Source organism: Orbicella franksi, chromosome 12 (genome assembly GCF_964199315.1).
Source record: "Orbicella franksi chromosome 12, jaOrbFran1.1, whole genome shotgun sequence".
Lineage (NCBI taxonomy): Eukaryota > Metazoa > Cnidaria > Anthozoa > Scleractinia > Merulinidae > Orbicella > Orbicella franksi.
Window position 1 is genome coordinate 21,421,283 of NC_138156.1, and position 15,590 is coordinate 21,436,872.

Here is a 15,590-nt window from a genome sequence, read left to right on the forward strand (position 1 = left end):
TAAAATAGTTCAAGATTAGAAGCGTTGATTGCCAGTCTGAAACCTTTGACAGATAACAAAAGGCAGATGGTTATTTATTTGACCTTACTTATCTTTTTGTAGAATGCTGCTACAAGAAGTCTTTGTGGTTTTTGCTGTTCCTTTGAAAATAAAGGAGAAGGATTGTGGTTACTGATTATTGTAGAGATTTTCCGTGTTTGACAATAAATAGAGGTAATCGTATTACTCACTTGTTACATGACTAATAATATACATTAAAAAAAAATACTGGATTCTGATTGGCTGAGAGCAGTGCAGTTTCAAGTGTAACATCAGTGCAAAAAGTGTAACACCAGTGCAAACTACATATCGTAATTCTGGATTATAATTGGCTGAAAGACAATAGGAAATTTTCCAAGCCAATGATATCACGTAAAATGATGACGAAAATTTTGTGCAGAAACTTTGAAAAATGTTTTCTCGAATGAAAAAAAATGGCTTCAAGAAAGACCTCCCGGCACTTCCTCCACGAAAACGTTTTCATGTTTATATTATTAGTAAGTAATCATACGGTTTTTCTCGTTCGATTTGGAATTAATTTGCACTTTTCAGTTTTTCAAAAAGCTTAAATTGTACGAGCCGCTTCGGCGAGTGCAATTTTAGCTCTTTGAAAAACTCACTCGTGAAAATTAATTCTAAATTGAACTCGAAGCCGTATGATTACCTATACTTATTATGTGACTGAAAAATTACTTCTTTGTGATTGGCTAAGAGCAGACCAATTTATCGTTAGTTTTTAAATTGCACTGAAGTGCAAATCAACGTGAGCGCTTTCGTAATTTGCTCAGTCGTATAATAAATTACTAGTCGTATGAAATCTCGAGCAATTAAAGATTTATACTACTCGTAATGCTTGAAAGATCTTTCAAATTGCACTCTCCCTTAGGCTCGTGCAATTTTGAAAGAATTTTCAATATCTTTCGTAGTGCTAAATGTTAATTGCACTCGCATTGATACGATTACCTATACTAACAAAATTACGAACTTGTACTCCAGTACAATTGGCCTGCTCTCAGCCAATCAGAAGTTTTTTTTTTCCACTTACATAATGGCAATACCTTATTTATATAGTGCTGTTTTTATCGCTAACCCAGAGCGCTTAAAATTAAACAAATTTCTCAAACAATAACCAAAATTGCAAATATAAATTAAAGAAATTGCAACCAGAGGGCAGCCAAACTTACAGTTCGATTAAAATTTCATTAAAAACCTTAACAAAAGATGGCATAGGAAAGACTGAAAATTGATCAAGGAATTCTCGTCGTCGTTATTATGGTCATTATTTCTTTAGTCATTATCCTCGCTCTCCTTTTTTTCATCTCCATCCTCCAGCTTCTCCTCCTCCTGCTGCTACTCCTGCTGCTGCTGCTCCTCCTCCTCCTCATCCTCATCATCACCATCATCATTATTAGCCAATAGTGCCATTGTTGTTGACCACCACCGTCGTCATTGTTTTTGACTCGTTTCATGCTTACCTTGAGCATTGCAAGGATTGTCCTTCTTCGTTGAAGCACAGTCAGGCTTGCTGTTTGGCGCGATAGTAACCTGTATAGACAAAAAAAATGATATTGCACGTCTTCGAAAATGAGTCAGCTGTCACCAGGTCACTTATTGTGGTTCGAGACCATTTCATAGTCAGATCAAGAATGATGGAGCAATCAAGCAGCGAGCGAGCAAGTTAGTAAAGCAGTCCATGAGATCACAAACTTATCTCTTTCATTTCTTATTATGGTTTAAATCAATATGGAAAATTAGGTTTACTTGCGTGAACAGCAACATTGATATCGCGACAAGTAATGAGTAGGTTTTGTGATTAGTGCAGTATCTTTCATTTTCATTTTTTATTTTCCTTTAAAAATTGAAAAGAAACTACCGCGTAGATAATTATTAGACTACTGTGACACTGGTAATGTCTTTGATTTTCTTCATGTTCAGATTTGCAATCTGGAGACCTCAAGTTTATATAAACACAGATACGGCGGCCTCAACATGAATCTTGTGGTACGTGTGTGTCACGTGACCAACTTTCCAATTGTATAGATTTCCCTTTGCATTTTTCATTTTTGAACTGTTCATCAAAAAGATTGTCTAGCTCGTCTTATAAGTCATATTACTTTTCAACTGCTCTAGAAGTTGACAATTTTAGCTTCGGCCACGTTTTTTTCCTCTGAAACCAAGCGTTTTAGTATATAATTACATCGACGTCTGTAGAATATATTACCTGGTGAAAAAACCCTCATACGTTATTAATGAAATCGCCTTTTGCTAACTTAAATTATTTATGAAGAAATAATTTGTCGTCTGTAAACATATCTGTCAAGGCAAGGACACCGAACTACACCAACTTTTCGATAATTCACTGTTTTAACTTTATTTTCGGTTTCGAATTGGATTCTGTTCTGGACTTGGGTTAAATTCCCGAAAAATGTAGACTACACAAATCTAATTTTGCAAGAGTTGCTAAGGAAAAGGTTCCAAGTGACATAGCTTTCATTGAATGATCTCACACAAGGGTTTCATTCACTTACAGAAAGTAGCATTAATTAGTCGTCATTGCTAGTATGACAGAGTTAAAGAAATTGCGATTAATTGCAGGGGTTAGTGTTATGATTTGGCTTCTAGTCATAACAAATTGATTGCGCTTGAGAGCAGGTGATGACATTTTGCACTCCTATGAGAAAAATCAAGTTAAAACTTAGAGATTGTATAAAAGTCATTGAAAGCAATACTATAACTGGTAATCAGCCATTAGTGCAAAAAATCTAAAGATGAATCAATAGCATTGCACTCGCTCTTTCGTTCATCGTTACCTACTTTTTCCAGAAGAATCTTTTCGGACTCGGGCTCTTCACCGTCTTGTCGAGTTAGTTTTTCTGTCGCTTTCACGAAAGAACACTTTTTTGAATCTTTGTCAAACAACGCGTAGTGGCACAGAACACTGGAACCGCACATTGAAGCGCAACTAAACTCGTCGTGAACCTGTGTAGCTATTGAAAAGTCTTCCTCTTCATCTAAACTTTCTTGAGACGAAATTTTGAAGTATGAAGATCGAAATACGTTCATCTGAACGCAGGAAAGGCTCGTCAATAAAATAACGTGAATTCAGATGAGTAACGTCATTTTGGTTAAAAAGGTTTCGAAATTAGTTTTGATCAGCTAAGAGAAACGCATATATAAGACAAATAGATACTTCTTGACGCAACTGAGCGCACAAAGCGATGTAGTTTTAATGTCAGTGATTTTAATGAGACATCTGTTAAGTGCTTGAGGGGGTCTCATATCATCTGCATAAATATCACTTCGTACTCCCTAAATTGAGCAAAATTACAAATTTGCTATTTACAATAATCTGAATTTTAACAAGTGTCAGTTTCATTACTGATTTCGTCTCTACTTTTTTAATAAGTGCAGTTAAGTTTGCAATTAGGTTTCTCCGCGAACAGCCCTAAAAGCTGCTTGTGTTTCTAATGACGTGTTGCGTTCTTTTGACTAATTTTTGGCACAGAGTGTAGAAAACTAAAGATACGGCAAGCTGACTGACACCAAATTCAAGGTTCGCTGTTGACAGCCAACAAAAAGTATCTTTTGAGACTCGGGCTCTTGTCCGTTTAGCCTGTTTCAGATAAAACTATGAAGTACAAAGATCGAAACATCTGATTAGTGAAGATCAACGATATGCTATTTTCTGTGATCTAGGAGAGAGACCTTATAGAAAGTCAGCTGTAATAGACGATGCATCTTTAATGTTAGTGGTTTTAATGATTCATTTGTTCACTGATTTTCGCTCTGTCACCTGCATTAGCAGAAATTATGCCAAAATTAGCTAAAATAAGTAATTTTACATTTGTAGTAATCTGAATAAAATTAGCTTCAATATTAATTCTTATTGTGCCTTTACTTTTTTTTTTTATAAAAATTGCAATTAGGTTTTGAGAGATTCGCAAACAGTATTTGCGACTCAAAACACGTAATTTGAAAAAAACGTTTCTAATTTGGTCTCTGACAAATCTGAATGGAAATAACAAAATGGGCCGCCTGTGCAACTATACTATTTTATGTGAAAAGTGAACTGATCAACATGACAGGAGCGTGGGACAAAGAAAAAATCTGGGTCCCCGACAGAAATCGAACCCATGACCTCCGACACCGGGCAGGCGCTCTATCCACTGAGCAACGAGAATTCACCATCTTTATTCATTTAGTAGACTATTTTATAATGAATGGCGGCACTGAAGCTGCGAGATGATATAAGGTGGTACACTCGTTTTAAAACATTAATTTTACAATGTTGCTTACAATATTGCTGTAGTATTTATCCGACTGCTATCTTTTAGTAAGCTGCGGCTGATAGCCTGTTACTTTCGGCAAACGCTACTGAATGTATATTTTATAATCACAGAAAGCTGTATAGATTTCCGTTGGTCTGACTGAATAGTTTGAATAGTTACTGATCATGATTTCTCCACAACTGAGATCAGGAAATCCCTGAAGCCCAATCCCAACAGCATGCACCAAGTATGGTGAGGCGCACCTCAGAGGCAGTAAGCTGTATAGACTTCTGCTGGGATGTATGAATGGTTGCTGATAATGATTTCCCCACAACTAACTTGGGGATATTCCTGAAAGCCAATCCCAACACCACGAACCAAATATGGGAAGGGACATCGGCTCTGAGGCTGGGACTCCACTCCAATCCGGGACTTTATAACCAATGGGTGTGGTCCAAGCATGTCGAAGCCCTGCACCGGACAACGTTTGTCGATGTTGGGTGGAGTCTTGATGGTGGACAAGTCTGCTACCCATGTGTTCTTCACTCCACTGTAGAGAGCGGAGTAAAGCGATGGAGATGCATAATTCATCACTATAGAGGTTTCGTTCTTTAAGGTGTCTTTTTCAAAGTTCATTGTGACACATATCCTGGTGAAATTGCTGAGCCAGTATCCAGGAAGTTTAATTTGTCTGGTGTTGTAAATTACAGTTTGTGGATTGAACGATTGCTTGTTGGTCCAGAGAGAGGAATCGTGGGAGAACATGCCCTAGGATGTGAGATATATTAACCGTTAGCAATACATAGTTTAAACAAAATGGAGCAGTCGATGGAAAGAGGTGTACCCACATGGTTGTCTAACCCATGGTTGCCTTAACCATGGTTGCCTAACCCTAACCCAAAAGTTAGCGGTTGTGCATTTTACTTTAATACCTTGGTAAACCTCATACAGCCAACTACGAAAGAAAGCCACAAATTTGCCAAACCTATCCCTGTGTTAACAATATCGTGTATCCTACTTAGGTTTTATAGTTTTTAGAGCTTTTCTGTGCGTTTTTACGAGAGCTGGTAGTGTTTTCCGTACGTGAGAAATAAATATACTTGTCGCCATCTTTTTTCCCTTTGGAGGATTGATCAAACTGAACGACTCGATTAAGGTAAAGGTAAAGTTTGCATGCGAGCCAAGTGGCCCATCAGGCCGGAGCTTATCCCGGTTTCTGTAGCATGAAGCGACTAGGAGAATTTCTACTCCCCCTGGATGGGATGCTAGTCCATCGCAGGGTTACCCCCAGCATTAAGTTCGCCGGTACCCATTTATACACCTGGGTGGAGAGAGGCACTGTGAGAGTAAAGTGTCTTGCCCAAGAACACAACACAATGTCCCCGGCCAGGGCTCGAACCCGGACCGCTCGATCCGGAGACGAGCGCACTAAACATGAGGCCACCGCACCTCCCATGAACGACTCGATTAGTAAACGTAAACTTCCTAAGTTCTTTTTTCTGTGAATTTTGAAAGGAAACAACCACTGAGTCGAGAACACCAGGGGCGTAGCTAGGGGGTCCTAGGGTGCCCGTGATCCCCCCTTTGGTAAGCCCTTTTTTAAGCAAACAACCTATAACAGGTGGCAAAAACGACATGACAAACTGGAGAGTACCTTCACTTTGACATAGTGTGACTCCCCCCCCCCCCCCTTTGAAAAATCGTGGCTACGCCCCTGAACACAGCTGTCTTCATGGGATCTTTAATATTAGATATCAGGGTGCTAAGACATGGAATGATATTTGTGATGATATTATGCTTCTGCCACTAAAAAAATTTAAGAAAAAGATCAAATCAAACATTACTGCAAGCTATTAGTACATATTGAATATCTGTACCTGCTCTGTGTGTAAAGTATGTATTATCCAACTACTTTTCACTAAATCTGTATGTATACTTAGTCTGTTGATTTGTGCTTTCGGTTTTGTTGCGATGCGTGTGTCTTTTTCTTTTTTTCTCTTAATTCTACTATCTGACCCTCTGATAATTAATTGTTGTAATCACTAAGGATGGCTGCCCAGTCTTAATTAGCCCATTAAGGTTATTTCGGGCAGTCATGTACTCACTTTATTTTGAAACTTATTTTTGTAAACTTGAAAGGAATTATATTAGCTGAGCTTTTCCTTTGCGTAAATTGATTTCACGAGTGGTACTTTGTAGACCAAGAAAATATCTCTAAAGCAAATTTGATAAACGCTCTCTGTTTAAAATAGTCTAAGAATAGAAGATTTTGATTGCCAGTCTGCAACCTGACAGATAACAGAAGGAAGATGGATAGTTATTTGACCGTACTTATCTTTTTGTAGAATGCTGCAACAAGAAGTGTTCGTGGTTTTCGTTGTTGCTTTGGAAATAAAGGATTATGCTTACTGGTTATTGTAGAGATTTTCAATGTTTTACGATAATTATAGGTAATCGATTTTAAATGCGAGTGCACTTAAGGATTACATACGATTGCTAATTTATTACATGACTAATTGCGTAACTGGGAAAATTTCTTCATTCTGATTGGTTGGGAGCAGACCAATTATCGTTAGTTATTAACTTGCACTGAAGTACAAATTAACGCGCTTGCCTTGGTAATTTTCTCAGTCATATAATAGACGAGTAATCGGATGAAAGCTCGAGCAATTAAAGATTTATACTACCCGTGATATTTTAAAATTCTTTCAAATTGCACTCTCCTAAAGGCTCGTCAAATTTTGAGAGAATTTTCAAATATCACTTATATGTAAATCCTTAGTTGCGCTCGCATTAATAAGATTATCTATACTAAGTAAAAATTACCAACTTGTACTCTATTGAAAATTAAGAATTAAACGATACATTTACCTGCTCGTAGCCAATCACAATAAAGTTATGTTCCATTCAACTAATTATAATAATACTTTATTTACATAGCGCTATCACTGCCCATAATCATCATCATCATCATCATCATCATCATCATCATCATCATCAAAATATTAGTAATCAGTGTCATTTCCATTGATGCCATCGTAGTCATTATCTTTGACTTGTTTCATGCTTACCTTGAGCATTGCAAAGATTGTCCATCTCCGTTGAAGCACAGTCAGGTTTGCTGTTTAGCGTAATAGCAACCTGAAAAGACAAAAAGGAATTCTTGTACTCCTTCGTAAACTGAGTCAAGTGTCTCTTATTGTTGTTCAAAACCATTCCATAAGCAGATCAAGATTGATCGAAATATTAAGCAGCGGGCAAGTAAACAATTACAGCAATCTATAAAAATATAAACTTATCTCTTGCATTACTTTTTATGGTTTGAATCATTATGAAAACTAGGTTTGGTCACATGAACAGCGATATTGATTTCGCGACAAGCAATGAGTAGAATGTGTGATTAGTACAGTATCTTTCATTTTTCTTTAGAAATTGAAAGGAAAGTAATTCTATGGAAGTCATTGAAAGCAATACTATAACTGGTAATGGCACGGTATCATTTATATCACAAAGTTCGGCTGTGATTGGTGCATTTCGATCCTCCAAAGGATACCGTCAACCCGGCTAAACAAGATGATGTTGTCTACAGGATTCCCTGTGAGTGCGGCAAAGTCTACATCGGGGAAACAGGGAGATCTATGCAGGAGAGGATCAAAGAACACGACAGGGATATACGAATCGCCCGTACCCAGGCCTCCGCCGTTTCTGAACACACCCACGAGACCGGCCACTATCCTATCTGGAATGAGGTCAAGTTTATTGAACGAGATCCTCACTGGTACACAGGTAGGGTCAAGGAGGCTATTCACATAAGACTTCACCCTAATAACATCAACAGGGATAGCGGAATTGAAATTCCTGAATAATTGAAATTCCACGATCAAGAAACACAACAACACGAGAACGGTACAACAGCGGACCACTGAGGGAACAGCTACTCGCCGGAACAATGGAACAATAGGAGGATCGAAATGTACCAATCACAGCCGAACTTTGTGATATAAATGATACCGTGCAATCAGTCGACCTTATCACCTGAAGAAGACTAGCAGTAAGCAGTCGAAACGTCGCGATCTACATCTCAAGTGACTACATCGTGAGACAAACGATAATACACTTTATTATTAAAAGAACACTTATTTGAATCTTTGTCAAACAACGCGTAATGACACACAAAGGTGGAGCTGCACATCAAAGCGGAGCTAAACTCATCGTGAGGCTCTGCAGCTAATGAAAAATCTTCCTCTTCATCTAAACTTTCTTGAGATGAAATTTTGAAGTATGAAAATCGAAACATCTCCATCTAAACACAGGCAAGCCTCGCTAATAAAATAACATGAATTTGGATGAGTAACGTCATTTCGATTATAAACGTTTCGAGACTAGTTTTGATCAGCTACGAGAAACATATCTAACAAATAGATACTTTTTGAGGCAAGCCATTGTAGGTTTAATGGCAGTGGTTTGAATGAAACATCTGTTAAGTGCTTGAGAGGGTCTCACATCATCTGCGTAACTATCACATCGTACTCTTAAAATGGACCAAAATTACCGATTTTTCAGTTTAAATAATCTGAATTTAATCTGGTGTCAGTTTCTTTATTTTGGCTCTACCTCTTTAATAAGGGCAGTTAAGTTTACAATTAAGTTTTTTTTTTTTTTTTTTTTTTTGCAAACAGCCTCGAAAGTTGCTTGTGTTTCTAATGATGTGTTGCTCTGTTTCGTCTAATTTTTGTCACAGAGTGTTGAAAACTAAAGTAAATAGGAACTGGTGATAGCAAGCCGACTCAAACCAAATTTAAAGGGCGCTGGTGACAGCCAATGCCACCGACAAAAACATTTTCTACAAGTACCTTTTGAGGGCTCCTGTCTGGTTTGTCCGAAACTTTGAAGTACAAAGATTGAAACATCTTATTAGTGTACATCAACGATATGTTATTTTCTGTAAGCTAGGAAAGAGACCTAATAGAAAAAATACTTTTTTCAAGTCAACTGACAGAAGTGATGCATCCTTAATGTTAGTGGTTTTAATGATTCATTTGTTGAGTGATTTTCCCCAAATTGGCCAAAATGAGAAATCTGACATTTGTAGTATTTTGAATAAAATTAGGGTCAATATTAATTCTTATTGTGCCTTTACTTTTCTAGAAAAATTGCAATTAATTTTTGAGAGATTCGCAATCAGTACTTGTGACTCAAAACAAGTAATTTTTAAAAAAGTAGCCTGCAGAACAGGCGGATTAGCGGGGCAGAAAGCGAAACGCGATATACGAGCGCGAAACGCTTTTTCGTCTCGCGCTTCGCGCGCGTGGTCGCGCTCCGCGTTCGTGTATCGCGTTTCGCTCTCTGCCCCGCTAATCCGCCTGTTGCAATTTTGTGTCTATTTTTGAAAAAGTCTAGAAAATCTAAAAGTAAATAACAAATTGAGTCGCCTATACTAGTAGACTATTTTATAATTAATCAAAACTATAACAAAATTCTCGAACGTGATTGGCTATCAGCAGCCCGATTTGAGCATTAATTGGACAGTGTACGCGTCACGCTTGTAATTGGACAGTACGCGTCATTTTGCGCGCGCTGTTGCGGTGCACTTTGTTGAGTAAACTGCTGTGTTTTTCAGCATCCATAACGACGTTTAATCGTTCAGCGCTCAATCGATGGTTTGTTCGTTTCTCGAATTTTGTCATAGTTTTGATTAATTGGTAACAGGACATCGCGTCGTCCAATGCAGTCTGTAATCATACTCGTGATTAACAAATCGGACTCCCGCTTCGCGGTCGTCCGATTTTGTTAATCACTCGTGTGATTACAGACCGAACTGGACTCCACTCAGTCCTATTACCATTATTAATAGCTGCATTCAAGATGTGAGATGATTAAGGTGGTACACTCTTTTTACAATATTTTTACAATATTGCTCGTAATATTGCTGTAGTATTCATCCGGCTGTTGTCATTTACTAAGCTGTGGCTGATAACTTTTTACTTTCGGCAACCGCTACTGAACGTATATTTTACAGTAAGCTGTATAGACTTCTGCTGGGATGTATGAATGGTTGCTGATAATGATTTCCCCACAACTAACTTGGGTATATTCCTGAAAGCCAATCCCAACACCACGAACCAAATATGGGAAGGGACATCGGCTCTGAGGCTGGGACTCCACTCCAATCCCATGGGTGCGGTCCAAGCATGTTGAAGCCCTGCACCAGACAACTTTTGTCGATGTCGGGTGGAGTCTTGATGGTGGAGAAGTCTGCTGCCCATGTCTTCTTCACTCCACTGTGGAGAGCGGAGTAAAGCGATGGTGCTGTATAATTCATTACAATCGATGTTGCGTTCCTAGAGACACTTTCTTTAAAGTTCATGGTGACACAAATCCTGGTGAAACTGCTGAGCCAGTATGCTGGTAATTTAACTTGTTTTCCCTTACTTAAAACCCATCTGACTGAGGCTCTCTTGTTGGTCCAGCGACGAGAATCATAGCGGTACGAGCTCTAAAATGTGAGATATACTTACCGTTAGTTATAGTTTCATTGGACTTCATTGAGGTATCCGCGGTTAAGTCAATCATGGGTTCGAACAGCAATCTAAACTCTTTGGAAGTGAATTTCGAAAGTAGGCAATCACTGAGTCGCAGACGATTTTCTTCATCGCATTGAAAATTTGATTGACCCAGAGCACAGACATGGCTGGGCCACGTACTTAGAATGAATCCGGCTCATATCCCTAGGATTGTCCTGCGACGGACACCAACTCCAAAATGAAAACCTGGTTGGCACAAAACCACCCAACACCGAAGTTTCGTTGCTGAGTTCAGTGAGGCAAAACTCCAATAGGGCGAGGCACAACTTGCTACACAAAATACGAAGCATTGGCGAGGGATTGTTAATTGTTGACTTAATTGTGCGCCAAAGGGGACGAAGAGGATTAGGTATTAAGTAAATAGTGGAGCAAAGATTTCCCAGTTGGTTATAAAATTAAATAACTACTTATTAATCGAGAGTGAGGTCTTTACGTGAAAATATCAAACCGAGACCTTGGTGTTGTTGCTAGCGATCGAAACTTGAATACCTTGTCTTTGTCACCTTTGATTTTCATCACCAGTTCCCAGGCTCCATCTCCACATCCTCGAATTCCCTTCATTTCACACCATCTTGGCCACGTGATATTACTGACTTTCATGTTGTAAATACCAGTCGGGTTTGAGCTGCGATGAAAAGAGTGTTATTAGCTTGAGCATTATTTCTGATTTTACGCAGAAAAGAGTTCTTGGAAGGTATGTGACCGTGTGTTTGCGAGAACGAAACTTCTCAAACTTATTTTAAAATAATTCATTAAGTTTAAACAAAGCAAATCATGACTGTGATGGTGTTTGGATATTAGCACAGCTCTCTACAATTTTATTTCTCCATTTTCTCCTTAGTTTTAGTTTCGATTGAGAAGATATATCAAGCACTCAAGAACGTGTCTGACAACATTTCCAAAACCTTGAAGTTTGTCAAAAATACTGCGCCTCACGTCGTATTTTCAACTCCGTTCGCGGTGTTTAAAAATGTGTTCAAACGCCCGCGATATGGTTAGTTTAGAGCTTAGATCACGTCTTTTTTTTTTAAGTTGGCCGCTGACCAAGTGCCCCTTGCGAATTTACGCTGGGAATTCCTAGGAATTTATTCTTAGGAATTCTTAAGAGTTCCTAGGAACAAAGGAACAAATTTTCATGGTAATCGCGATCGAGAAATGGAATTCCTTGGAATAGCATATTTGCACGTTGTCGTCATTTTGACTACAACTACCAGAATTCCTTTCGTTTTTTCTCTATGATTTAAATTTTGGATGAGGGATGAAGTATGCAGTAGTCATGATACAGACATGAAACTTAAGCCTGGAGATAAAAGTTGTGGCCTCAATGCCCACATTGTCGGTATTTATGGCGGAGCTACTGCGCGCCGAAGGCGCGCGAGCGGAGCCCCACACCTAGGAAAATTTGTAACCCATCGATCTGATGGTAGTCACGTGACTGTCCGTACTTACGTCCGTCCGAACGCCAATTGCCGCTTTTCATGTGACGTCATCATTTTCCAAAATAAGAAATTACCAATCCCTCTGAAGTTTAAGTTTCAGCAGACGTAAGGCCCTCTAATAACTTGACGTTTTGCAGCGTTTAAGCTCGACAGGGTTCCTCATTTTGAAATAGGGCACGTTTGAATTTCCAAGTTTATACGTTGTGTGACATTAAAATGGCGCCCCGATAAGACTCTCGAGTAGGTCAAAAGATGAGTTATTGCTCAAGTTTTTGGTAACTAAACAGTTGTTGCTCTATAGGAGGTGTTGATTTCAGTGTGTCGGAGCTCTAGGGTAATAACTTTTCGTTTCAATGGCAAAACTCAATGACAGATGTTTCTGTTACGTTACGGCCGCCATGTTTGTGTCCCTCCGAGGGGCACAGACGTGGCGACTCCATACAAAGCTCTATAAATTTGAGTAATAATAATAATAATGATGATAATAATAATAATAATAATAATAATAATAATAATAATAATGATAATAATGATTATACATAATATTTTAAGAGGAAGCCTCCAATCACCATAAGGTGGTTTTCAGGAGGGTCCTCTGAGAAAATTGAGTGAAAATTGAGTGAAACATTTCTCCGAATAGCGGGAGAATGAAAAACCGCACAGACCTAAATCTTAGCGAGGTTGTTTATATATCAATCATCTTTCATATCCCAGCTTCTTGACTTAATTCATTGAATGGTTATGATTTTTATTTTTGATGGCGTGACACTGCAAACCAGCCATACCTTGAAAACTAAGAGAGTAGCACCATTACCATAGCTACATCTTTGAATTTTGGCATCCACGCTATTGTTAATTGATAGCTGTCACAACAAGCTATCTGCTGACTAGTATCACGTGACCATATCGTGGGCTCAGGTTTAGAGCTCATCGAGGTTGCGTGTTTTTTGACCGCTGACCAGTTACTGGTTTTCCGATTGGATCGCGGGCTCAAGTCAGGTTATTTTTCTGGGGGAGAAGGAGGCAGTATATACTCGCAAAGGCAAAATTTTAGCGCAAATAAACCCCTTGCGCGTGGTTGACTTTTCTTCTGACATATTCCTTGCACAATCGTCTCTTGGAAAGTCCCTGATATATTGCGTACGTAATTTCTACAAGCATTTCTGATCTCCAAGGGTAAGACCCTTGAACCCTCTGGATTAAACAGGAGTGACGAAATTTAATCTATTTATTTTTTTATGTATCCGCTTTAGTACAGGTTTCATTTTTTTCTTTTGTTTCTTTTGTTTCTTTTGTTTTTCTTTTTTGCTCAGTCAACCAATCGTGTCACATATTTCCTAATTATCATTTAAAATTTTGTAACCGTTTTATCCATATCTCCTTAGCTTTAGTGTAGCCCCTGAAGAAGGTTAGTCCTGTCTAACCGAAATAGTGAGCATTAAATTTACCCTTTTCAGCCGTCCGGTCAGCCTTTCAATTGGTTTTGTAGTTTGTTAAAATTTAGCTGGAAAAAATGGCAAAACCACACGCTGAACAATTATATGCTCACAATTGATCATTTTTTGAGTTTCTGATCCAAGAAAAAAATATTCTATTTTTCCTTTATAGTCAGTTATTGCAATCAGGAGCTCCACTTTTTTTTGCTTGGCTAAATCTATATATTAATTGTACCGGGATCAGATTTGCAATAGGAATCAGTGATTAGACAAAAAAAACACTATGTAATGGAAATTCCTAGAAATTCCAAGAAATCAACTAGCCTCAAAAAGTCCATCGTCATGCAGAAATTCCCCCAAAATTCCAACCCTTGTTAAGAATACCTCAAGTAAGATTCTTGAGCATTCCTAGGTATTCCAGGCATCGAAATTTGTACAACGTCTAATTCTCAAGAATTCCAAGGAATTCCAAACTTATGCAACTCTGCCTAATTTGCATAGTTTGGAGTTTTATGGGAATATCTGAGAATTTCCAAGGAATACCAAGGAATTCCTAGAAATTCCCAAAAAGCTGAAAATTCATTCGCAAGGGACTGGTTTACGATTGGATCGCGGGTTTAAGCCGGGTTAACTTGTTTCTCCGCTTTTAGGCCTGGCTAAATCTATTTATAACGGTTATTTAACCATACCTATTTTTTTGGAGAATGCTGCTGCAAGAAGGCCGGTTGGTTTTGTTTTCTTTGAGAATTAAAAAAGACAATTTCGGTTAGCGGTTACTAATAGAATAGTCAAAGGTCTTTTCTTTTCACGCTCTATTCTCACATTCACGATAACGACTTCAGCATTATTGAACCGTCTGGATCGTCATACTCATGCTAATTATAATCAACTTCGTTATCATTATCATCATCAGAAACATTTTTATAGTAAACATTATCACTTGGGAAAAACAAAGATTTAAAAAAGCTTCCGTGGATAAATAAATTGTTGTATCTATCTATACGTCTTTCCTGATTACCGTGAGCAGTGCAAGGCTTGTCCTTCTCCACTGAAACGCAGTCTTGTTTGCTGTTTGGCGCAATATCGACCTTGATGGAAAAAAGTATACTGTCGGCGTCAAATGTCACTTAGTGTCGTTAAAAAAGCATAAAGTAATTAAAGAACAATCAAACGATTGATCAATCAGTTAAATGATGGATATATGAGTCAATCAAATAAAAGCAAGCAAGTAAGCAGGTAGTGAGTTAGCAAGAAAACAATCCATATTTACATAAAAATATCTTTTACATAACTTATGTCTTCATCAAAGTAGTAAACAGGTTTGCTTACATATATTAATAGCAACTCCAATATTGTGGCTTTTACAAGTTTTGAACATAGGTAGCCATTAATACTTTCTTTCATTTTCCACCCAGAAGTCATATCAAAACACTGACAAAAAAATAATAATTTCATTCAGATACAACTATTCACTCGTGCAAGCCTTACGTGCCTGGGTTTTCACCATCTCGTCAGACCACAAAATTATCGCAAACACAGACAGACACCACGACTTAAATTAGGTCACGTGGTACGTTTGTATCACGTGATCCACGTTTTGTACAACGTGAGGTATAAAGAGATATCTCTGAAAAGATATCCTGTGGTTCTACAACAAACGAACCAAACTCGACCTAGATGAATGCCAGCGAAAGTAAACGAGTATTCCAGGGCCGGGTTGTTCGAAAGTCGGTTAATGCTAGCACAGGATTAAAAGTTGACGAGAAATTAATTCTTTTCTGGAATAAAAATGTTTCACTGGTTATATTTTTAGCCGAAGTTTAA

The 15,590-nt window shown here is 38.2% G+C and overlaps 1 protein-coding gene across 1 annotated transcript; it reads right to left on the bottom strand.

Annotated features, from left to right (window-relative positions):
- Positions 1-10,386: 10,386 nt before the first annotated feature.
- On the bottom strand, positions 10,387-11,688 carry LOC145462304 (putative skeletal organic matrix protein 5). Its single transcript, XM_081445803.1, has 2 exons — positions 11,381-11,688; positions 10,387-10,803 (listed from the first exon to the last, which is right to left on the bottom strand). Exons 1-2 carry the CDS (start codon positions 11,489-11,491, stop codon positions 10,387-10,389), a joined length of 528 nt encoding a protein of 175 aa, XP_081301929.1. The 5' UTR covers positions 11,492-11,688.
- Positions 11,689-15,590: the final 3,902 nt, after the last annotated feature.

What these genes read in the sequence shown, in the direction of transcription:
- LOC145462304 (XM_081445803.1), bottom strand. Translation starts at nt 11,491, where the DNA reads ATGAAAGTCAGTAATATCACGTGGCCAAGATGGTGTGAAATGAAGGGA. An exon ending in TCAAAGGTGACAAAGACAAG is followed by an intron (nt 10,804 to 11,380) that starts GTATTCAAGTTT and finishes CTCACATTTTAG; the next exon opens with AGCTCGTACCGCTATGATTC.